The sequence below is a fragment of the Enhydra lutris genome, unplaced genomic scaffold, assembly GCF_002288905.1.
Source record: "Enhydra lutris kenyoni isolate GAN:26980312 unplaced genomic scaffold, ASM228890v2 scaffoldscaffold2, whole genome shotgun sequence".
Classification (NCBI taxonomy): domain Eukaryota; kingdom Metazoa; phylum Chordata; class Mammalia; order Carnivora; family Mustelidae; genus Enhydra; species Enhydra lutris.
Genome location: NW_019154086.1, coordinates 88,947,269 through 88,972,698, shown reverse-complemented (window position 1 = coordinate 88,972,698; position 25,430 = coordinate 88,947,269). Strand labels below are relative to the sequence as shown.

At 37.3% G+C, this 25,430-nt stretch overlaps 1 protein-coding gene across 2 annotated transcripts; it reads left to right on the top strand.

Annotated features, from left to right (window-relative positions):
- Window positions 1-375: 375 nt before the first annotated feature.
- LOC111150024 (BTG anti-proliferation factor 3) lies at window positions 376-20,030 on the top strand. Of its 2 annotated transcripts, none has more exons than XM_022507344.1 (5): window positions 376-519; window positions 3,899-4,077; window positions 8,328-8,465; window positions 13,573-13,780; window positions 19,359-20,030. In XM_022507344.1, exons 2-5 carry the CDS (start codon window positions 3,905-3,907, stop codon window positions 19,596-19,598), a joined length of 759 nt encoding a protein of 252 aa, XP_022363052.1. In that variant the 5' UTR covers window positions 376-519; window positions 3,899-3,904; the 3' UTR covers window positions 19,599-20,030. The 2 variants fall into 2 exon arrangements, with proteins under 2 accessions (XP_022363052.1, XP_022363058.1); XM_022507350.1 differs by lacking the exon at window positions 376-519 and adding an exon at window positions 2,263-2,311.
- Window positions 20,031-25,430: the final 5,400 nt, after the last annotated feature.

Sequence of the window (25,430 nt, the reverse complement as noted above, 5' to 3'; positions counted from 1 at the left end):
CGATGGCGATGCACCAGGTAGTGCGGGAGGCTGGCGGGGGTCAGCTCGGCCTCCCACGTGGATCTCCACCGAGGAGTGTAGGCCGAGGTTCTGTGGGCCTAGCCGTCGGACTGGAAGGGTCTACGCGCCGTTCAGCCCCGGTCTCAGGGGCGGGCTCTCGGCGAGGTCCCGCCCCTCCGGCTCCTCCCCTCCCACCCCCAAAGGCGCGCTAGCCTGTCCCGCGCGGCGCCAACCCTTTCCCGGGTCATCGCCCCTCCTCTCTTCCGGGCCGCGAGCCCCCCGCGCGTCTCCTCAGGGCTGTGCTCGCTCGCGCGCGCGCGCGCGCGCGCGCGTTCCCCTGCCTGCCCGCCCTCTCAGCGCGCGCTCCCTCGCCCGACGACGCGGGAGCCACACGCTCCGAACTAGGCTCGCTGCGCTCGCTGTCGCCGAGCGCCGGCCCGCTGAGGCGGCGCCCTCGGTTCCCGGCCCGGAGACGGTCGGGACCGCCAAATCTGCGACCCCAGGGCGTCGGCGGCGGCGGTGAGGAGACCGGGCCGGGGGGAGGCGGACATGGTGGAACTGAGGGCACCGGGAGGAGGGTGGTCCCGGCGCCCCTGAGGCCACGTCGAAAGCTCGCGGCAGGCGGCGCGCCGGGGAAGGGGGAGGAGTGTGGGATCCAACCGGGTTGCATCGGCCCCGGCCCGGGAAGAAGGAAGGATTATGGACCGAGAGAGGTGACCTGAGAGGGTTTCCGCGGGACTTCGGTGGGTTGGGGACGGAGGAGAGGCCGCCACAAGGCTCCTGCCACGTTTACACCGCGCGTTACCCTCCGCTCGCGGTGGGCGACAGCCTTGCGCCTACCCACCCGCCTTCCGCGTCGGTGTGTTTTCTGGAGCCGGGGACCCGGCTTGCTGTCCGGGGTGGGGGGGGGAGTGTCACGCCCGAGGGGACCCCCGTCTTGGAACCCGGGACCACCCGGAGACTGGAATCGGCCCGGTGGCAGCGGACGGGCGGGCGAACGGGAAGGCGCACCCTGCGAGGGAGGCTGTTTGGGGGGAGGAGGGAAATGGGGCTCCACGGCCCTTCCCCCTTAACTCGGGGAAAACCGCGATTGCAGAAGTTGGACGCGCTTGCAGGCCGTTCTTTCCAGAGTGGGTGGAGATGTTTGATGCCTACTCACCTAGCACTCTCAGAACCCAAGCGTGAGTGCTTAGCAGCAGGTTTTGATGGTTTACAAAGTCCAAGTCTCGGCCCCGTGGGAAATCCCGTCTCCTCAGCGTCCGGAGAGCCCGCTTTGTAACGCCCGTGAGGCTGGTCCGGGGCTCCTCAGCCTCACGGCCAGGATCCCCGCTTCCTCAACCTTGGGAACGTCTATCAGAAATATTTGTGTCTAGAAACGGTTGCGATTAGCCCTTCGTTACAACACAGGGAAAAGTACAAAGTTATAAACTCCTGGAAGGTTGGGCTTGGTTTTCCTTTGGGTTTTACGCACGCCGCTGTGAGCAGAGGAGCCTGTGGAACAAAGTAGAACTTGAGGAGCCGCCGCCGCGGTGACTACGTCCCAGGATGACGTCACCGTGCGATATTTAAAATGGGAGCTTTTCGCTCCGAGTGTGGGTGGAGGAATTGTGGCTACTTACTCAAGACGCCCGAGGTCTTATTGGCCCAGCTCGCTTCTAGTTTCTCCCTCTCAGACTTTATAACTCCCTCTTTTACCTTTCCACACTCTCAGAATTCTAACTGGTGGGAGTGGGTTAATTTTTCTGCTATTCCAGGCATCATTCCTTCAAACCGAAAAAAAAAGTAATTCCATATGACTCATCTTGTGTTACAAGCAATAGAAACCACTAAGTGGTTCTTTCCTCCCTTTCTTTTATTTTTTGATATGAAACAGATCAAAACAAAAAGGAAAACAAAACCCTAAACTCAGATATGTAGAGCACCGTAGACAAATTAAATGAATGAGAATGATGCAGTTAAGGATTCAGTACTCTTCTTTAGTGTTGTTCCTTGTTTTCTTTGGGGAGATGGAAGCTAATGTTGTTCCATCAGCAAGCAACTTTCCATCCCATACCGTTTATTAAATTGCAGTGGGCTTTCTTTTCCATTATAACGGGGTAGGATATAAATATGGCTTTATAAAGTGGAAATGGCTCAACATTTCTCTTAGGAGGATGCCTCATAGCAATTGTGGAAGACTGGGGTTGTATGTACCTCTGCAACTCTTATATGCAACCCAGTTCCTCTTGTCTGGTAGCTGGCCAGAGAAGGTGGATTTGGCATTCTAGGGTTCCAGGAGGGAGGTTTGGGTGTCTTCCCATCGCAGATCAGAGTGGGTATGGCTGCCAGCACACCTCTCAGATGACTGTAGAATTTATTTCACAGTGAGATCCCTTGTTTGAATTTGCACAAGGAGTTAAGGAATCATTAGAAGAGACTTTAAGAGGTTTGAAAAAACAAATGTGTGAGAAAACAACTATCAGCTAGATTAGTTGGTTTTTATACTAAACATAGCAGAAGCTGTATGTCTTTGATAATTGGCTCTGGAAAGGATGATATTGCTTAGTAAATGTAGCATCTGAACAATTCCCAAGTTACTTAAAGCAGCCAAATGAATGAGCTCATCACATAAAGACAGAATATACATCGAAACAATCCCAGGATAAGGTTTTTGCCTTTATGGATTAATTAATGGTAAGTCAGATCTGCCATTTAAAGAGTCTTGAGGCAGTTCCACAATGCAGCTATATCTCTGATTATTTCTTTTGGTTTGATTTTTCTGTGGATGACCCTGAATTTCTACTCTTAAATGTTTTGATAGAGGCACTGTCTTGGGGCATATCTTCTAGGTAAATATATCTCTGTTCTTGAAAGAATGTTTATAGAAGAAACTCAGTGCTGCATTTTTTTTTCTTTATGTGTAACAGCTTTATTATTCAAATAGGATTCACATAGCATACAATTTACACATTTAAAATCTACAGTTCATTAGTTTTAGTATATTCACAAAGTTGCGTAGCCATCACCACAGTTAATTTTAGGGTATTTTCCTCACCCTAAAAAGAAGCCCTGTGTTCATTGATGTCTCTCCTTTCCTGCCCCTAGGCCCTAACCTACTTCCGGTTTTTGCCTGTTCTGGAAAACTCATATAAATGGAATCATACAATATTTGGTCTTTTGTAACTGGTTTCTTTCCCTTAACATGGTGCATTTAAGATTCACCTCTGTTGTCGCACCTATCAGTACATCATTCCTCTTTGTTGCTGAAGAATATTCCATTGCATGTATATACCACATTTATCTGTTCGTCAGTTGACAAATGTCAGTGTCCATCAGTTGTATATTGAATTTCTTCTACTTTTTGGCTGTTATGAATAATGCTGTGGACACTTGTGTACATGTTTTTGTGTAGAAAAATGTTTTCATTTCTTTTGGGTATGTGGCTATGAGTGTAGAATTGATTGGTCTTTTAGTAACTCAAACTTTTTTTAGGAATTACCACTGTTTTCTATAATAGCTATACAATATTGTGTTTTAAAATTCAAATTATTTCACAAAATTTTAAACTTAAATTATTGTAGCTAAACATTGACATATTTAGAAAAAGTATATAATGGTATCATTGTAGTGCTTCTCTTTGAGTGATAGCTCTGATTTTATTTTAGCCAACCAGGAGCATTTTGGTGTGCCCTCTTTACTGAACTTCTTCACAAAGCTAAGTGATAAGGTTCTTAGACAGTATTATAATAAGGTCTTTATGGCCTAAATTAGTGATTATTTGTTCCTTTTTCCAGATATGAGCCATTGAGACACAAGATAAAATTGAAAGAAGGGAGCTATGAAGGAGGGATATTTTGCAGAGCTTTATCTTCCAGTTTTTGTGTTTTGGTTTTTTAAGAAAAACTGTTTTTCTTTGCAGGGAAAGATGAAGAACGAAATTGCTGCTGTTGTCTTCTTTTTCACAAGGCTAGTTCGAAAACATGACAAGTTGAAAAAAGAGGCAGTTGAGAGGTTTGCTGAGAAATTGACTCTTATACTTCAAGAAAAATATAAAAATCACTGGTATCCAGAAAAACCATCAAAAGGACAGGCCTACAGGTAAAGGATTAGATTGGACAGTTAGATTGGACTAATAGGCTGATAGCTCCTGAAAATGAGTGCAAGGCCAGAGGACTAAAGGGTGTCCAGTCCATTTCTTTCACAGTTTCACTACAACATACAGAATTCTGGGGTGTCTTTGGTATTTTCTTTCCTTACGCATTTTAAAATAGAAACATTTGTTGATGGAGCCCCACTACCTAGACTTGGGATCACAATATTGTCAGCCCGTGGGAGTTTGTCTTGTGGTTGTAGTTTGGCTTCTGACTGAATGCATTTCTTTATGTATCACAGGTACTTGAGGGTTTTCACAGTTCTAGAGGACCCCTAAAACTTACCCATGAATGGGCATGGCAAGAGTTGAAAGAAATGAGTCTCTGTTTTTATAAATAGATTACATGTTATATGTTTTTGGAAAAAGTAAATTTTATGGCAAACAAGAACTAAGAATATTAGAAACCTAATGCATTGTTGACACAGAAATAATTTCATTTATACTATACGTAATTCTTTATGGTAGAAGCCACCGTAACTCTTTTCTTGATGAAGGTAACTTATTACAACCTACAAGTGGTAAATATTAGCTCTGCGATTTGAGCTCAGGTCTAACTAACTGACCCTGAATTCTTATGGGCTTCTGCACACCACAGTTTGACCACTGCCCTGTCTCTGAGAGGGTAAGTAACTCTCACTAGCAGCTGTCTTTTTGTACTATGGTTTATAAGTTACATTTATAGCTTAGAGTAAAGAAGAACAGGCTCCTGCAAAACATGTTCTGGCATGCTCATTCCCTAGTATTTATGTGATCACTGTGTTGAGAGCCTGGGTTCTGCTAAATAACTCAGCTGTCAAACCTTGCCCCATTTGTGGAGGTGGCCACCCAAAAAAATGAATGTAAAACAGTTGTGACTAAAGAAATTCTTTTATTTATGCATATTGTTGCCCCCAAGTTTTCTTCTCAATCAGCATTTCTGTGCTTTGATGTAAAAAGGACTTCCTTTCGGTCACTTAGCTCTTACAAGTGCAAGATTATTCAGGGAGTCTACAAAGGAAGTGAAAATATGTGTTTAGTTCTCATATGCTAAAAGCCACAGGTGAGCATGTTTTCTATTGAAAACAAAAGTTAAAGTTATTGATGTATTTTTCTCTTCATTTTTATCCAAGGATGTTTCCTAGTAGATTGGAAAATGTGATGAATTAAAGTAGAAATGTGGATGTTCCATATAAAGCAGAATCAAGTTATTTTTTTATCTCTTTAGTTGATTCTCTTAATTTTTTTCCTGCACATTTTTATTTTTGATAGAGTGAACAGCTTTGGTGAGTTAGAGCTATTGAGGCTTTTCACACTGATGTAATTGACATTGGACAAAGGCTTCTGGAAGTGCCAAACCAACTTTTTACTATTACTGAGAAAAGAAGACACTGTCAAGTAAATGCTTAAAGGTCAGACAGTGTACAGTTTCGTTTCCATTAATTCTAAAAACTTGAGGAAAAAAATTAGCTAAACAGGATTAAATTGGCATATGATCAGAAATATCATTATTGAGTCATTTTGAAGCTGTCTTTGAAGTAGAAAGCTATTAGACTTAATGGTGGGTTGTTACTGTTATAAAAGTGAATAGAATATAGGATTAGCCAGAGTGAGACTCTTGAATCCATGGAGTAAGTTGGAAGTGTTCTTTTTCTTCTAAAGTGTTTATAAGTTAAAATTGTTTCTTCACAATATCTACAAATAAGGGCAATTTGGCAATATTATCAAGATGTGTAAAAATATTCCTACTCTTTGAGCATTAAGTTTCTAAATATCTATTCTAGAAGTATAATCAGAAATGCAGATAAATATCTATGAATATGGATGTTTCTTACACTTTATAATTGCAAAAAAATTGGAAAGAACTGTCAACATTAAGTAAATGATAGACTATTTTTATGCAGCTTTTAAAATCCTGTTTTTGAAGACTGCTTAATGGATAAGTAGTCACAGTATATAGAGTTAAAAAAACAGCACAAAAATGTATAAGATAAGCAAATGAAGCAGAGTCTCTAAGCATCTTTATTTACATACATATTTTTTTTTCTTTTTTTTTTTAACAGAGAGAGAGAGAGAGATCACAAGTAGGCAGAGAAGCAGGCAGAGAGAGAGGGGGAAGCAGGCTCCCTGCTGTGCAGAGAGCCTGATGTGGGGCTCGATCCCAGGACCCTGAGATCATGACCTGAGCTGAAGGTAGAGGCTTAACCCACTGAGCCACCCAGGCGCCCCTACATACATATTTTTTAAGCTTTGAGACTACATCACCCTTATTTTAGATAACAAAAACATGTACTTCTAAAAATCTATCTCCTTACCTTTAACTGCTTTTGATCCTGGGGCATATGGGACTTTTGAATCAACTTACACAACACTAGAATTTGTAAACATAGACCATCTCAAAGAATGGGACAAATGGCATCTTACATGCTGTAAAATAATTTTTTTACTCTGAATTGCTTACTTGTTAGTGGTCATGATAAGATTAGCACAGACAAAATAGGATATTTAATGAAATAGACTTTGGATTCCAGTGGTCCAGATAGTCACCACTTTATAGTTGTGAAGTTAGGCAACTCTGCTTCCTTACTTTCTTACAATGGGGAAATGATATGTAAATTATAGGATAATTGTTAAAATAAAAAGTTAATACATGTAAAGCACTTAAGAAACTGTCCATTGTGGGGCACCTGGGTGGCTCAGTGGGTTAAAGCCTCTGCCTTCTGCTCGGGTCATGATCCCAGAGTCCTGGGATCGAGTCCCACATCGGGCTCTCTGCTCAGCGGGGAACCTGCTTCCCTTCCTCTCTCTTCTGCCTACTTGTGATCTCTGTCAAAAAAATAAATAAAATCTTAAAAAAAAAAAGTTTAAGAAACTGTCCATTGTGTAGTAAACCTTCAGAAAGAGTTATTATTACTATTTAGAAATATGTATTAGCTGTTACTTACTGAGAACTTTTTCACTGTTCTAAATGAGAATTGAAATCAATAATAAAATTTAAAAAAAATTTTAAACAGCATGTTCTATTGATGTCATTGTATTTAATGTTATAATTACTATTTGTCAATAAACTTGTGTTGTCCATATTTGAGAGCTTTGCATCTGAGGAGAGGGTGAAACCACTTAATCTAAATTCACCCAATAAATGAGAAGTAGGATTAGTACTAAAACCTGGGTACTTTTGATTGGTTTCGTAATTGTAGAAGCAGTAAATACTTCTATTGTAGCCACCATTTTTGTACATAGGCAAAATGCTTACTTTAACATATACTTTTGCATTCATTCTGGGATTAGGTAGATTCCATTAGGTAGATTTGGTATTTCTTAGGTTTAAAAAATGGAACAGAGGTTCTATTGGTTTAGGTATTTTATTTTTTCCCAACTATTTTAATGACTTTTTTTTTTAATTAAAAAAAACTCTTTGGTAACAAATAAGCCAGTAACACTTTGGATTTATTTTAATCATAACTATGTGATAAGAATGGTTCTGTGTCTTGGACTGATTCTATATTTATAGAACAATTATAAGTGAGGCTAAGGACACCTTTTTTTTTTTTTTTTTTTTTAGATTTTACTTATTTATTTGACAGAGAGAGATCACAAGTAGGCAGAGAAGGGGGGAAGCAGGCTCCCCGTGAGCAAAGAGCCCAATGCGGGACTCAATCCCAGAACCCTGAGATCATGACCTGAGCCGAAGGCAGAGGCTTAACCCACTGAGCCACCCAGGCGCCCCAATAAGGACACCTTTCTTAACACTATCTGGGATTTATAAGTAAGGAAATGGCCAAAACATCACAAGAATTTCAAAATATTTCAAACATTGTTTAAGGTCTTTTGTTAGTTAGGTTTTGTTATAGTAACTTGGCCTATTAATACTTCTACCTTTAGAGCTCTGGGTAATTTCATGCAGCTTTAATGCTCATTGGTCTGTTAATATACATGTGAGATTGAGTAGTTTCTGGCTAAAATGATGCAAAGCCAGTTCTTATGATTTCCCTGGGCTCAGATGAATGCCCTCTCTTTCACCAGGCTGAGTAGTCTTACTGATGATGCTGCCTCTTTGCCTTCAGTTCACATTTATTATCTATTTAGGATAGATATGCCCCTGGGTTCTCCATCAGGGTTTATTTGTCTTAAATTCACATTGGCAATATTAATAATATAACATGGTTTATGATTAAGATTCAGTTAAAGCTGTTAAAATTACTCTACTTCGTTGCAGATGCATTCGTGTCAATAAGTTTCAGAGAGTTGATCCTGATGTCCTGAAAGCCTGTGAGAACAGCTGCATCTTGTACAGTGATCTAGGCTTACCAAAGGAACTCACTCTGTGGGTGGATCCATGTGAGGTGTGCTGTCGGTGAGTTCTTGAGTGTGCCAGCTGAACTGATTACCATGCTGGAACTGATTTTATGAAATTCTCTCAGTTACTGCCTGCTTGTGTGTCTTTGTGGCCAGAAGCTGTTGTTTGGGCTTTTGTAGTTGTGAATTTTGTAATCTGAAGGTGAAAGACTGGTTACATTCCTTTTTTACAGCTAAAGAAACTTAAAAACTTAATTGGGTAGGGTTTTTCTAGGGCTCTGCCAAGAAGCTTTTTATAGACCAAGAAGCAGAAATTAGACACCTAGACTTCTGTAGGTCAATTATTATCTCTCGGTGGTGCACTTGTCTTTCTCCTCTTCAAGTTGGGAAAGAAGTTAAGCCTAAATAGTAATGGATAATAACTTTTGCTTGGTTTTTGTTTGTTTCTATTCTTGCCTCCCTCCCCTTTTTGACTTTTAAGTGACCAAGTATTTTCATGGTCTTGTTTTTATAATGGAGATTATTTCTCATCTCCTAATGAGCAGAATTGTAAAAGGGGAGTGTTAGGTATGATATCTAATTGAATTCCATTCATTCTAAAAAACATTCATTGTGGTATAGGCATTCTTAGTTGTGGGGTTTTAAAAAATGAAAGGACATTTTGCTGTTAGATGTCCAAAGTATAATAAAGGAGAAGAAAGAATAAGCAGATTACAGCAGGGTGATTTATGCTGTGATAGAAATATGTACAAAATGTAGTGGTTGGTGGCACAAAGGAGAAAGTTACTGCTTCTGCTGGGAATTAGGAAAGACTACCAAGTGGGGTGATGCTAGAGCTGGATGGGGAAGGATGCAGTTGATTGGATGACAAGGTGGGAAAGACCTTGCAGGAAGAATAGGATGAAAAATAGATGAATGGAATCCCCTGCAAGTGATTTCCTACAGCTGTTCCTTTAGGGTATTTCTTTTTGGTTTTTAAGTACATTTCACCTGTTGAATACAGTAGAGATGCTTTTGATGCAATCCTAGTATATTTCAAAGGTGGTCATAGCCTTTGACCTGATCTCCAACAGTAAAAGTAGAGGTGATGATATGTCATGACAAAAATACATAGTAATTCTTCCATTGAATTATTCTGGATCACCTTGGAGCTTCTTGGTATAAGCTGTTTGTGTAAGATTCTTGCTTTGGGAAACTGAGGTGCTAGATTAGTCAGCACTTCTTTCTCAGTTAGAAAAAAGAAGAGCCAAGACATCTCAATTTTGGTCCAAGAACGTCAAACATTTTTAGATTCTGGGACTAATGTAGGACTAAGGTCATACTTCACAGACTTTGGCCACTGAACACCTACTGAAGACCTCAGTATATAAGCAATAGCTATCACAAAGTTACTATATTGAATTGCTTACTTTTTTATTAGGCCTGCACTTAGATCCTGACTCACTGTTATTTAACACACAGTTCTTTAAGTTAGTTACGTAGTTTTTCAGCCATAAAAAATTACAAGTAGTGCTTGAAAGGGGCTTTTTCATGTAGTTATAAAGCTACTGAAAGAATATCATGTAGTGGGGCAGTTGGGTGGCTCAGTCAGTTAAGTGCCTGCCTTCAGCTCGGGTCATGATCCCAGAGTCCTGGGATCAAGCCCCAAATTGGGCTCTCTGCTCAGTGGAGAGCCTGCTTCTTTCTCTCCTTCTGCCCGCCTCTCTACTTGTGTTCTCTCTCTATGTCTCTGTCAAATAAATAAATAAAATCTTTAAAATATATATATATATATATCATATAGTCTTATGTGGAGGCAGGAGCAAAAAAAGCTAAAGAGTTGGCAAAATGTGTTATCATCCAGTCAAATAATGAGTATTTAATATGATGATCTTAAATCATTATGAATTGTTTCTATGTTCAAAGATGCTTAAGAAGTTGGGTAATTGTATAAACATTTTGGACATATTTATTTGAAATGGCTTAAACTAAATCTTGGCACTTGAAGATAGAAACTTTAGTTAAATAGACCTTCTACTTAGGTGGATGCTTCATTACTTTAATGATTCCAGATAATGAAAAATTATTGTGTTTTCATCATATTGATATAGGAAAATCTTTGCATTCAGTACCTCTTAATAATTTTACATAAAATTAAAATTTTGGCGAAAATTGGCTGCGATGTGATAATTTTCACAGCTCAGAGAAATCACCTTCAGAATGTGGGGAACTCATTCTGTGATAATAGAACTCCAAAGAAAGAAAGGCATCCTAGCAATTGAGTAGAGGTAATTGTTAAGTTAACAGAGGAGATTGCAGTATTGATTAGTGCTTTGGGACCAAAACTGTAAAGATAAATACTCTGAAAATTAAAATAAAGCTGATATAGCAGTTACATAATTGAACAAATATCTGAGAGTCATTCATAATAACTTACTGGTACACTAGAGACTAAGCTTATAAAAAAAATTGAAATGCACTCAAGGGAACATTCTTCATAGTATCATTGAGTTATTCCATCAGGATAAAATATTTGAAGTGTACAAAGAGTGTTATGTAGTTAGAAAGGTTATCATTTAGTGAACTATGTGAGGAGATACGGAATAGATAATAAATACATTCTTCCCATAAAGAGAATGCCTGAGATAGGGTCTCACCTTTCTTATCTGTCCAACATATTGTATACCTTTTTTTTGGAATTTCTAGAATTCTTTTCCTGATATAGAGCATTAGATACTATTGATTTGTTTCAAATTAACTAAATTGGACTTAATGTTTTAGCAGTGTGTAGTTGAAAAATGCAGTTTAAATGTTGTCCATTACTAATTCTAAGACATTAACTGCACACACTGTTACAGTAATACAGTAAACCACTTCATTTACCATGAAAAGAATATTCATACCAAAATACTAGAAAGGGAAAGATGCAGAACCTAATTGAACTTGCATGTCAAAGAAATCTGAGTTAATAAAGCTTGACCTTCAATCATAGATGTCTGTCCTTGATGTAGGTTTCTGTTCTACAAAGGTAGGGATTTTTCTCAAATTGCCTACCTTTCTGTTTTACTTGAATTTTGACTCTATTAATGAGCAAAATTGAAGGTAGGCCTAAACCCATTGTTAATATTGCTGACTTTATTAACATGTGAATTAACCTTTGTATTGAAATTTGTTGAGTCTTTAAACTGAGGGCAGGATGAAGTGGTATGTTTCCATTGCTAAAACTCTGTGCTAAGTAAATTTGAAATTATAGTACAGGAGTTCTGTGTTGTGAAGAACTTGCCTAACTGCTCAGTCATCTTATACTAGGAAGAATCGCTAGCTGAAGACAAACCAATATCCAGCCAGTTCCAGCTCTCTTGCCTAGCAGATAGGAAACTGTGGCCTAGAGACATTAAATGACTTGCCCCTTGTCACAGAGCTAGTTAGTGGGAGAGCCAGAACCAGAAAGATGTTCAGTGTTCTTTCTACCGTCTGTAGCAATTCCTTTTGTGAGATAAACTGAAAAAGAATAGAAAAGGGAGTTATGTCCCGTATTTAGGTAGCATTTATGGCCCCATTCAGCCTGTGTGAGAGTGGAAGACAGCACAACTATATAAAGAAGTAGAACTCACCTGTGAGGCTACATGATTTCCATAAAACTTTTAAAGGCTTTATTACAGTTTGGCCTTTTACTTTATTATACATACCCTGATACAGAAATAATTTGAGACAAGACTTACTTCAAAATTAAATTAATTGACATAGTTATTATGTCTCTTTTCTCTGCTTTTCTTTTAAGGTTGTTTTGGTGGTTTTTTTAAGCTTAAAATCATGTTCTCTAACTTCAATTACATATTGCGTAAGAACTAGTTAACAGTTCATTTCTTGGGGTGCCTGGGTGGCTCAGTCATTAAGTGTCTGCCTTCAGCTTGGTTCATGATCCCAGAGTCCTGGGATTGAGCCCCACATCAGGCTCTCTGCTCAGCAGGAAGCCTGCTTCTCCCTCTCCTACTCCCTTGCTTGTGTTCCCTCTCCTGCTGCTTCTCTCTCTGTCAAAAAAATAAATAAATAAAATTAAAAATCTTAAAAAATCAATTCATTTCTTTTGTCCTAACTAGAAATTATTTCATGGTGTTTATGTTGTGCAGTCTATCCAAATAGATTTGTGGGTTTCTCCTATTCTCCAAATGAAAACTAGTTTTATGGGGCACCTGAGTGACTCAGTTGGTTAAGTGTCCAGCTCTTGATTTCAGCTCAGGTCGTGATCTATGCGTCATGAGGTCAAGCCTGCACTGGGCTGTACGCTGAGCATGGAGCCTATTTAAGATTCTCTCTTTCCTTCTCCCCTGCCTCCCCTACCCCCCTTCCCCATTTGCCCCATGTGCTCTTTTGCACACGTGCTTGCATGCTCTCTCTTTCTCTCTCTCAGAGAAAAAAAAAGTACTACTGGTTTTACTATTCATTATGCTATCTTCCCTCATTGCATAATTTATTTTCCTTTTTCTTTTAGTAGCCAACAGCCAAAGTTACATATTCTAACAATTATTTTTCTAGCTCAAGTCTCTAAAAGTATTTTGGCACGATTAAAAAGCTCATTTTACTTTTTAAAAACAAAAATCAAGATGAGAAGTGGGCAGTTTTCCTAGCATGAGATAAGCAATATAATTCAAGTAAAACCCCTTTGTTTTCAACACTTGTTTTTCAGTTGCCTCAGTTCTCATTTTTGTCAGTGTGGATACAGGCAACCAGGTCCCTTTTTTATTTAATCATGGAGGTCAAAGGAAATGACTCGTTGATTTATGACTTGAATTACTAGCATCTACATTACAGTGGTTAGTTAAAAACACATGAGAAATTTTTACTGTACAATCAGTTTAATGATACATAAAAAATGTAAACTGAATTTCTCTTTGGTGTTTTAAACAACTATTTTTGTTAAAATAGGAAAGTAGGAAAGAAAATTGGGAAAGAGAATGGAATCATTTTTATTTGTACTTAAATAAGGCAGGTGTAGAAAGTCGTGGTCTGCCTATTGGCATGGATTTGTGTTAAGATACTATATATGTCGGGTTATGTTCTGGGAGGGTTCCTTCTTTGCTTTGGACCAATGGCATGTCCAAGCCTGTTTGTTTTTATGGACAATTTCTTGCTTTTGTTGATGGTACTTAAAGGTTTATGAGTTTGTTTGTTTTTTTAATCCTTAGGTATGGAGAGAAAAACAATGCATTCATTGTTGCCAGCTTTGAAAATGAGGATGAGAACAAGGATGAAATCTCCAAGAAAGTTACCAGGGCCCTTGATAAGGTTACCTCTGATTATCATTCAGGATCCTCTTCTTCAGATGAAGAAACAAGTAAGGAAGTAGAAGTGAAACCCAGTTCCATGACTACGACCCCAAGCCCTGTGTACCAGGTAACCATGGAATGGCTTTCTATTAAAAGTTGTGAGCAGGGCTTGCCAGGTCATTCTAGGTAGTCCTGCTCATGTTGCCCAGGATTTCTGATTTGAGATTTTGAATGCCAATTCTCTTCCATATAAAAGGAAGCTGTTCTTTAGAGATGTAAATGGGCATCCTGAGTCACTTTATCAAGGGTCTGCTTTTACTACTCAGTTAAGTAGGATAAATACATTTTATTTATTTATAATAAATATATTTTAAAAAGTATGGGAAAGACTAGAAAAAGTCATGATGATGATACATTCCTGATATTTTTAAATCTTTATTGTATTAAAAAGTAGGTATTGAGGGGCTCCTGGGTGGCTCAGTGGGTTTAAGCCTCTGCCTTTGGCTCAGGTCTTAATTTCAGGGTCCTGGGATCAAGTCCCACATCAGGCTCCCTGCTTAGCAGAGAGGCCTGCCTCTCTGCCTACTTGTGGTCTCTGTCAAATTAATAAAATCTTAAAAAAAAAAAAAAAGATTCACATTAAAAAAAAAAAGTAGGTATTCAATTTTTGTAGTCTTCGACACTATTAATTCATACCATTGGAGTTAACTTTCTTTTCTCCATGATTAAAAAGAAGCTTCACTGAATTATATATGAGTTAATTTTTCACTCAAGTTAAAACATTATCTCCTTTACTTCAACAGTTGATGAGTTAGATAGCAACCATGCTTACAAATTTGTCCACTTATTTATTATCTATACCCCACATACCAAAGAATATTTAATATACTTTTAAAAATTCTTAATACAATATTCCTCTTTGGCAGAGAAGATAAGTCAAAAAAATGAAAGAAATCTTTTTTTTTTTTTTTTTAAGATTTTATTTATTTATTTGACAGAGAGAGATCACAAGTAGGCAGAGAGGCAGGCAGAGAGAGGGTGGGGAAGCAGGCTCCCTGCGATGCGGGGCTCAATCCCAGGACTCTGGGATCATGACCTGAGCCGAAAGCAGAGGCTTTAACCCACTGAGCCACCCAGGCGCCCCTGAAAGAAATCTTTTGAGTTGAGCCTTATTCCGTGCATGTACTTTTTTCTAATTTTGAGTATATTTTAAAATATATCTCTTTTTATTAATTTGGCCTTATTTAGACATACTGAAACATAACAGGTTCAAGGTAGGGTTGGATTTGGGCTATAATAATTTAAACCTTGGGGCGCCTGGGTGGCTCAGTTAAGCGTCTGCCTTTAACTCAGGTCATGATCCCTGGGATCGGCCTGCACTGGGCTCCCTGCTCGGTGGGAAGCCTGCTTCTCCTTCTTCTACTCCCCCTGCTTCTGTTCCCTCTCTCGCTGTGTCTCTCTCTGTCAAAAATATAAATAAAAACTTAATAATAATAATAATTTAAACCTTAATGAGTAAAAAATGAGAGTTTTGAGTATGAGAAACTAAATCTTTATATTCACCATACATTTATATAATGAACATGTTTTCAGTATAACTTAACTTTTCATTTCTCTCTTTTTTTCATTTGTTGTATTATCTTTTTAGGCTTATGAGGAAGATTAGTCTGAGGATTATCATTTTTAGGAATATATGTGTATATATATGCATATTGTAAGATAGCAAGCACTTGCTGTAAACAACTTCAAACAGTGTAAAAGAGCATAATAGTAACCAAATCCTCCCTCACCACTCCCCAACCACTAGTCCTGTCCTGTACATTTCCATGGACGTACTCATTACCAGATATTTTTGTATTCTTCCTAAGAGAGTCTCTATATAGATAAGTAAACTTTGTATATTTGTATTTCAGGGATCATTTTTAAGACTTTTGTCATAAATTTTGGGCTTTTTTTCTCTCTGCATGATGTGTTATAAACTCTAAATTACTGTTGTTAAATTGCCTGTAATTCGTTCACATGTTGCAATTTTATCTCAGAATTTTATTGTTACTCAACAAAGCAAGAAGGTAAATCTCAAACTGAATTGATTGCTGCTGATATTTTACAAGTAAATTGACCTTTAATTTTTAGATTTTCCTTTTAAATTGTATTTATTTCCCCCCATGTTGAGAAACTGTTAGGACAAAATTATAACAAAGGCATGGAAATTGAAATGTCTTTTGTGTGCTTTTAAAATAAAACATTTTTCCTTGACATTATATTCACTAACAAAACATTTTTTGACAGAAAAGCATGGCTGTTAAAAGCCATCGTGTAGGGGCGCCTGGGTGGCTCAGTGGGTTAAGCCTCTGCCTTCAGCTCAGGTCATGATCTCAGGGTCCTGGGATCGAGCCCCGCATCAGGCTCTCTGCTTAGCAGGGAGCCTGCTTCCTCCTCTCTCTCTGCCTGCTTGTGATCTCTCTCTGTCAACTAAATAAATAAAATCTTAAAAAAAAAAAAAAAAGCCATCGTGTAGAATGCTAGTGCAAGTGGCCCACTTTAATGTTTTCTTCCTATCCATGTTTTCATCTTGAACCTAGCATTACTAAAAGGCTTAAAAAGGGGCTTATCAAAGTAAGGATACAAAGTTCCTAGCTTGTGATCTTTGTTCTCTTAGGAGTCTGTTTTTTCAAAGGTATCCCCAGAGATTACTAATTAAGAAGTGAAGTTTGTCATTTTTCCCCAAATTGATCTATAGATTCAACTACATATCAATCAAAATCCCAACAAGGTTTTTCTAGAAAGTGACAAATTGATTCTAAAATTTATAAAAAGGAGAATCAAGTTAGAGGCCTTATACTTATATAAAGCTATTATGTCTATCAAGACAGTGTGGTAAAGATTTACGATTTTATTTATTTATTTGACAGAGAGACAAAGCGAGAGAGGGCAAGCAGGGGGAGTGGGAGCAGGAGAAGCAGGCTTCCTGCTGAGCAAGAAGCCCAATGCAGGGCTTGATCCCAGATCTCTGGAGAGCAGAGTCTTAACAAATGAGCCACCCAGGCACCCCCAGTGTAGTAAAGATTTAAAGACACAAATATATTAATGGAACAAAATAGCGCAGAAACAGACCTACATATGTAGTCTTTTTTTTTTTTTTTTTTTTAAAGGAAAGTCTCAAAGCAGTTCAATAGGGAAAGTCTTCAAGAATTGGTACTAATACAATTGGATACTCTATACAGGAAAAGAATCAAACCTAACTGCTACTTGACAGCATACACAAAAAATTTAATTTGAGATGGGTCATAGACCTAAACATAAAAGCTAACTCTGACACTTTCAGAAAATATTGAGAGATAGCTTTATTACTTGAGATAAACTAAGATTTCTTCCAGGGGATACAAAAAACACAAGAAAAGAACTTGATAAATTTGACTTCATCAAAATTTAAAATCTTTGCTCATCAAAACAAACCATTAAGAAAATGAATGGGCAAAACATAGACTGGAACAAAATATTCTCAATACATACATCAAAGAACTTGTTTCTGGAATATACTTTATAAATCATTCCTATAAATCAATAATAGAAGACAAACAACCCAATTAAAAATAACTGGGCAGAAGATGTGAATAAACACTGTACAAAAGTTCTATAAATGTCCAGTAAACACATGAAAAGGTGCTTAGCCTTTTTTTGTCATCTGGGAAATGCAAATTAAAACCATAGTGAAACACTACTTCTTCCAGAATGGCTAAAATTAAAGTCTGACACCACCGACTGTTGGCAAGGATGTGAAGTAGCTGGATTCATAAACTGTTGGTGGGAATGTAAAATGGTACAGCCACTTTGGAAAACTCTGGCAATTATTACAAATGCACCTACCCTATTACCCAACAATTACACCCTTAAGTATTTAACAAGAGAAATGAAAATAAGTATTTCCAAAGTCATGTATTAGAATGTTTATAGCAGCTTTTTGCATAATAATAAAATGGAAAACAACCAAAATGTCCATTAACAGGTAAATGGGAGAAAAATTTTGAGGTTTTCACACAGTAGAATACTAGCAGTAAGACAGGATGAACTAAGAATAGACACACTATGGAAAGACCTCAAAAACATTTGATTGGGCAAAGAATTTTGCCATACACAAATGAACACATGCTAAATGATTATATTTATGTGAAGTTAACAAACAGGGAAAACTCAGTCTGGTGATAGAAATCAGAACAGTGGCTGATTGTGGGGTATGAGATTAACTGGAAAGGGTATTTTAGGCTTCAGAATTTTGTCTTCTGATAGATTTGATGGTGTTGTGTTTTAATAAAGATTTTATTTTTAAGTAATCTGTACACCCAAAGTGGGGCTTGAACTCACAACCCCGAGATTAAAAGTCGCATACTCCTCTCACTGAGCCAGGCAGGCATGCCTTCTTTCTGACAGTTTTAAAACCTTTTCAGCATCCTAGTATAAAAAGAAATGAAAACCATTTCACTTTGCTACCTGTTTGTAGTATAGGTCAATTATTAGTTGGAATCTAAATTTTTCCTTATTTTTTTCATTATTTTATATAATCAAGGATTAACTATACTAAGGTTATTCATTAAAGTGTTGTTTTATTGTGCATTGTTTTTTAATAGTAAAACACTGAAAACCGCCTAAATGTTCCATTAGTAGGACACTAGTTAATTTAATTACGGCATAGTCCTTGCATTACATCTGGCTGTAGAATAATGAAAAAGGGCCTTATGTATTAATATGAATATCTCCAAGATATATTTATCAAGGGCAAAAAGGAGTAAACAAAATTGTATGTGCATGTTTTTTAAAATGTGTGCATAGATGTACACCCAAGTATACGCATGAAATATTTCTAAGGGTATACACACAAAAAAATAATAATTAGTGTCAGTTGCCCCTGAGAGGGTAATTGGGTAGCTGGTAATCAGATAAAGGGGACTTTTTACTGTATATACTTTTATATACCTTTTGTATTTTCTATGATATGAATACAGTTTTATATAAAATACAAATTTTAAAATACCTGTACTAAAAAGAGCAGATTAGAAATCAGAGAATTCAGAAACTCATAGTCACATGGTATAGCATTCTGAGCAAGGTGTCCAAAACTGCTGATAACTTTTTGAATAATGTGAACTTATGTCCCATGAGACTTAGGGGATAATCTAAGACTGTTGTTCCCAAACACAAACTGGCTACATCAGAATCACCATCTACACTGTGGTCAGAATACTTGGCCTCTGTTTTTAAAATTTTTGTTATTCTTACTGTTCAGTAGACCAGGGCTAGGGCATGAATATTCTGTGTTTTAAAAGCCTTTTAGGTGTCTCCTTATTAACCAGCCAGCTGTGGAAACTACTGGTCTAAAACATGTGTCCTAAAAAAATAATAGTAAAAAAAAAAAGAAAGCATGATGTGTCCTTTCAAGCTTCCATTCATTTCTGTTTTGATCTTTTCTGGTTGTTTTGAGTTTATTCATTTTCATTCATTCAGAAAACTAATCGGTCACTTACTACATACGAAGTTTTTAATATACTTAGATCTAACCATAGGAATGTCACTTAGATCTACTCTTAAGGATATGGCTGAGTGATTTTGTTTTTCTTTAATGGTAATCTGGAAATTCACCTTGTTTTTATATATAATGTGACTAATTTTTCCTTTGAATTAATAACTTAACTGTTTTCTCTTTCATGCAGATTTCAGAATTGATGTTCCCACCTCTTCCATTGTGGCACCCTTTGCCCAGAAAAAAGCCAGGAATGTACCGAGGGAATGGTCATCAGAATCACTATCCTCCTCCTATTCCATTTGGTTATCCAAATCAGGGAAGAAAGAATAAACCGTATCGCCCAATTCCAGTAACATGGGTACCTCCTCCTGGAATGCATTGTGACCGGAATCACTGGATTAATCCTCACATGTTAGCACCTCACTAGCTGCTTTTGATTCTCTTGGTGTCAGTGTTGAGAGAAGGTAGAATAAGGCTGACCACATTAAAAGTTAAAAGTTCATACTCATAGTAGTAAAGTTAGATGGGCCAAACCGTCAAACTTATTTTTATAGAAAAGTTATTGATAATAATCTTTCTTAAAAAATATATATGCACTTTAGATATATTGATATAGTTTGAGAAACTTTATTAGTCAAGTGCCTGAGTTTTTAATATTGGACTTGAGTATTTATATATTGTGCATCAACTCTGTTGGATACGAGAACACTGTAGCAGCAGACGATCTGTTCTAGCACCTTTGAGCATTTACTTTATGGAGAGTATGTAAGTTATTTATACACAGGAAATCTATTTTATGTCATTGTTTAGAAGAATTGCGTGAAATCATGTAGTTGCAAATAAAAAGTAGTTTGAGGCATGACAATGTGTGCTTCTTTTCTGTGCATAAAAAAAGGGAGAAATAGCAAAGGGAATTACTTCACTTTAATGTGTTTGAATACTAAGCAAAGAAAAAAAAATTCAAACTTTTCTTTAAAAAAATCAGCTTTTTATTAACCATAACTTTCCCCAAGTCAGCCGTATCAAAAATGTGCATATAAAAATCTACAGTTTATTAGTAGTACTAATTGAAAATGTAAATACAATAAAACATTTTTCAGCCATCAAAGTTGCTATAGATAGGATTTTCCTAAGAATTTAGCCTGTATCAATTTTGATATGGCATCTGACTTATAATCCTAATGCCACTGCATAAAGCATGTTCTTACATTTCTATTCTTGAGCTTTTTTTCCAACATGAGAAGTCTTTAATGTCTGAAATAAAGCCAAATAGTACAGTACTTCATTCAGATTCTTCAGTAGTCCTTCATATTTATACCACCGTAATGCCGTCAGTCTTGTAAGCATACTTGAACTACAAAAAGAGAGAAAGAGATAAAAGAATTTAGATTTTTCCCCCCAAATTAAATTTTTTAAAAAAGAAGATAAATACTTTTTTTCCTGTTACCCATATCTTTATTTCTAGTCATAAGTTATTTGACTTGTCAGAAAAATCACAGCTCCCTAATAAGTCATTAGAAGGCCTTGGCTATTCCAAGTATTCCTGTTGTCATTTTTTCTGATAAATTCTATTTAAGTATAGAGTACCAGAGAAGTGCACAAATTATAAGGATGCATATAGCCCAAAGGTTTGAGAATATGTGGAATTTAAATTCTGCAACCTCAGTAGGAAACTTTTTAAACCTTATAGACTTTTTTTCTAGTTTTAATAATTTTTTTCTAGTTTTAATATTATCTTTGATAAACTACATGTATCTTTTAATATATTTCCAACCATGATAATCCTTTTTCTTGAAATATATAATGAATGCCTATTCAAACAAGCATATTTTTCTAGGGGTAACTGGCATCACAGGAAGATTAATTTTATTTAAGTTTGAAAATGTTTTTAACATGTTGAGAGTTTAGTGTGATGACAGATTGTGTGCAGTTGTAAAGGTGGCAGGTTTCAAGTATTTTTATCATGGAGTCAGCATTTGTTCTTTTAGTTTGCTCATGTTGTAGTTAGAAGCTGGAAAAATTAGAAGCATAATAGCCATACTGTCAAGAAGGGGAAGTATTTTTGGCACACATCTAGTAACCAGATTTTTCTTTCCACATTTGATTACTATAAAACCTAAATCTCTTATTCAGTAGTGCTGACAGCTAAATGGCTGAGTGCCTTGGGAAAAAGACTAATTTCGCATTTGACTGTGTATTAGACATAGTACCTGTAGATTTTGCCCTTTGATTGACTATCCAGCCTCCCACCTTGTTAGAGGTGGGAGGTTAGAAAAGTTATTTAAAGCAAAAGAAAACTCATCGATAAAGATTTTCCAATCCATTCCTAATGATAAAAGCCATCTTTCTATCAGTCCTAAATTAAGTCTAGTAAGCATGGGGTAAATTTTGCCAAACTTTTTTTTAAGGCTTTATTTATTCATTTGACAGAGGGAGACACAGCGAGAGAGGGAACACAAGGGGAGTGGAAGAGGGAGAAGCGGGCTTCCTGCCGAGCAGGGAGCCCAATGTGGGGCTCCATCTCAGGACCCTGGGATCATGACCTGAGCCAAAGGCAGATGGTTAATGACTGAGCCACCCAGGCACCCCATTTGTCAAACTCTTAATGGTATTTAAGATTCTAGGACATCTCCAAGTCTGTCTCCCTTAAACAATGTAGGGCTGCTCTAATGAAGACAATTTTTTTTTTTTTAAGATTTTATTTGTTTGACAGAGAAATCACAAGTAGGCAGAGAGGCAGGTGGAGAGAGGAAGGGAAGCAGGTTCCCCGCTGAGCAGAGAGCCAGATGCGGGGCTCGATCCCAGGACCCTGAGATCACGACCCGAGCCAAAGGCAGAGGCCTTAACCCACTGAGCCACCCAGGCGCCCTAATGAAGACAATATTGCTGCATAATTTCAGGTTCCTTTTCAGGCTGTTTCAAACAGAACTGATTTGTGACTGAATGATGATAATTTGTTTTAATTCTCCATCTTATATTTGTAGTATAACTGCAAAGCTCTGAATTCAGAGATTAAACTTGGACATGAAAATTTTAATAGTTAAAAAATACAAATTCTGGGGCACCTGGGTGGCTCAGTGGGTTAAGACTCTGCCTTTGGCTCAGGTCATGATCTCAGGGTCCTGGGATCGAGCCCCACATCGGGCTCTCTGCTCAGCAGGGAGCCTGCCTCCCCCTCTCTCTCTGCCTGCCTCTCTGCCTACTTGTGATCTTTGTCTGTCAAATAAATAAATAAAATGTTTAAAAAAAAAATACAAATTCTTTTGGTAAGTTCTACCATATCAATACTAAAGTGCTTATTTCCAGTTTTTCAGTGTAATATTTATCTTAATATATTTAACTTTTAAGCAAACTTAATGATTTCAATCCAAGATTAATAAAGTATTTATGTTGATTTCTACTCAACTATTACTGTGAAAGTGATTTCTTATTTGATGATTGGAAAGAAGCAAAACTTAAACACTATTATGTGTTTACATTTCCTTTGCCAGAGCAGCCATTCTCTCCATTTTACAGATAACGTTAAATAAGTTATAAAAATTTTCACATCTATGTGCCAATAACTTATTTAATCCTCATAACCCCATGAGGTAGGTACCATTATTACCCCAATTTAGGTAAGGACTCTCAGAGGAGTTTAAAAATGCCCAAGACAACAGAAAGCTAAGAAATGAAATCTTGACTCAAACCAACCTGGGTTTTGTAAAGCCCCTGGTTGATGGTACGTTGGTTCAGTTCATTACTTCAAATACTGTGAGAAGTTTTAGTATCAAGCCAAGATTTGAAAAAGAGTAACATGCAAAGATTAGATTAAGCAAGTGAGGATATAAGACATTAAAATATCTGCTGATTAGCAATAAAGCCTTGACAAAGTTCTTCTTACAAACTATTCAGATGTTTCTGAAAAGGGACTAATAACATTTTATTTGCTTGAACTATAAATCAAATTGCAATAGGAAATACAGTGCACTTGACAGGACTGAGATGACAAAGCGAACTGTACCAATGACAGATCCAGGGGAAAGATCACTCATAGAGAAGTAATGGTATTATTGAGGCCCAAGTTTATCACAGGCTTTAGCTTCTTTTAGTTATCAAGTATTTGGTGAGTTAACATGGAATTCAGTGTTCTCATAATACTCTTGGGAGTCTGTATTCCAGTTGTGAAAGGCAGTAATACTGAGGTCTGAAAGGAAACACAATATCCCTACATTACTGATGGAGCATCGGCTTATTATACTGGGACGTTGTCATGCAAGCACTAATTCAAGAAAAGGCTTAGGTGATTCCTGTTAAAAATGTACACACTTTATTCACCACAGAAAGTATAGTCTGTCTCCCAATTTTATAGCATTAGGCACCTTCCAGATTCCTTTGTTCTTTCACATAATTTAAAGGATAACATAAGGAATGACATGAAAACCCCATCTAATCCTTGTCAGAAGCAAATTCACCATGAGTACTTGTAACAAAAAACACCACTGCAATCAGGGTGGTTTGATGTTTTTCCTTAAAGCACATGATCAGCATAGATAGAAGTGCTAAACTTCATTGTTTTTACCCTCAAAGGAGTGACTTGTTACAGAAATGACTCCCTTAAGTTACTAATTGGAGCCTTGCTTAAATTTCACAGGTCTTGAAAATGCCAAGGATTATGATGTAGACATCCATAACTTGGCTTTTAAGTGCCACCATTTTTGAAGGGCAGTTAAAAATGTAAATGTGCGTATCTTTTGACCAAGAAACTGTACTTCTAGGAATCGGTCTTCAGAAATACTCAAACAAGGGGGCCATTACTTACGTAAAAGTATTTATTGCAAAATTGTGAGTGGCCAAAACAACGAACTCCAAGCAGCCAACAAGTAAACAGTTAAGTAAAATCTGAACATCTATCCAAGAAAATACTGTGGAAAATACCATGTAGCTATTAAAAAAATTGTAATGACAGAGAATAAAATGTTGAAAACGGGAAATAACTGCAAATTGGGGAAGAAAAATAGTTCTATGATGGTGCCAAAAACTATCTAGAAAAAAATACCAAATTGACAGTAGCTAGTGATCTCAGTGGCAGGGCAAAGGGTCAGATACAGAGAACTTTATTTTTCTAGGTTGTACATATCAGTCTTTAGACTTTTATACTGAGGGCGCCCGGCTGGCTCAGTGGGTTAAAGCCTCTGCCTTCGGCTCAGGTCATGATCCCGGGGTCCTGGGATGGGTCCCGCATTGGGCTCTCTGCTCAGCAGGGAGCCTGCTTCCCCCCCCCCTCTCTGCCTGCCTCTCTGCCTACTTGTGATCTCTGTCAGTCAAATAAAATAAATAAAATCTTTTAAAAAAGGCTTTTATACTGAGCATTATTACTTTGAAACTAGAGAGGCAGAGAGACAAAACATTTTTATGAATACTTAATTTAAGTTTGGTGGATTTATTTTTAGCAAATACAAATATATTGATAACCAAATTGCATGTATGTTTCATGGGCAGTCTATTACATTTCTGAATTAAAGGATTGCAGTGTGGTTAAAAATTTTGTTTGTCGATCATACTGCGTCTATTTTGGAAATATTCCAAAATAATAAATGCTTGTAATAGAGTGGTAGTTTTATATACTTTTCCTCCACTGTTCCCAGTTATATGTAACTAATACTAATTTCATAAGAAAAATTTAAAATACTGCTTTGTTGAAGAAAACCTCTGTAATTAAGAATAAATACCTGGAAATTAACAACAGAAAGGAGTCAAACGGAGAATTTATAAAAATTTACAAAAAGAAAACCAACGAGAAGAATATTCTGTATTTCTAAATTGACTCAACATTATGGAAACTTCACTTTTCAAGTTAATATGTAAAGTCAATATAGATCATAATTAAAAGTCTGATAAAATTGTAATCAAACACAAAACCCTGATTTTAAGTTTACATGGAAGAATAATTCTCAAAAATAGTCAAAAGTGTAACATAAAACTGAACAATGAACAGTGAAACAATTAGAAGAGCACAACCAGGAACAAAATTTAATATATGGTGAATGTGACTTTTCAAATTGAAAATAATTCACTAATACAAAATTAATAGTGAATTGTTTGGCTATGCATTTAAAAGAATTTTTTAGTGTCAAAACTTTTTTTTTTTTTTTAAGATTTTATTTATTTGAGAGAGAGGATAGAGAACATGAGCAGAGCAGAGGGCGAGGGACAAGCAGACTCATGGTGGAGCACGGAGCCAGACACAGGGCTAGATCCCAGGATCGTGGGATCAGGA

Coding starts and splice junctions, on each gene's coding strand:
- LOC111150024 (XM_022507344.1), top strand. CDS start 3,905: ATGAAGAACGAAATTGCTGCTGTTGTCTTCTTTTTCACAAGGCTAGTT. Junction 8,466..13,572: donor CCATGTGAGGTGTGCTGTCG/GTGAGTTCTTGA, acceptor TTTAATCCTTAG/GTATGGAGAGAAAAACAATG. Junction 13,781..19,358: donor CCCCAAGCCCTGTGTACCAG/GTAACCATGGAA, acceptor TCTTTCATGCAG/ATTTCAGAATTGATGTTCCC.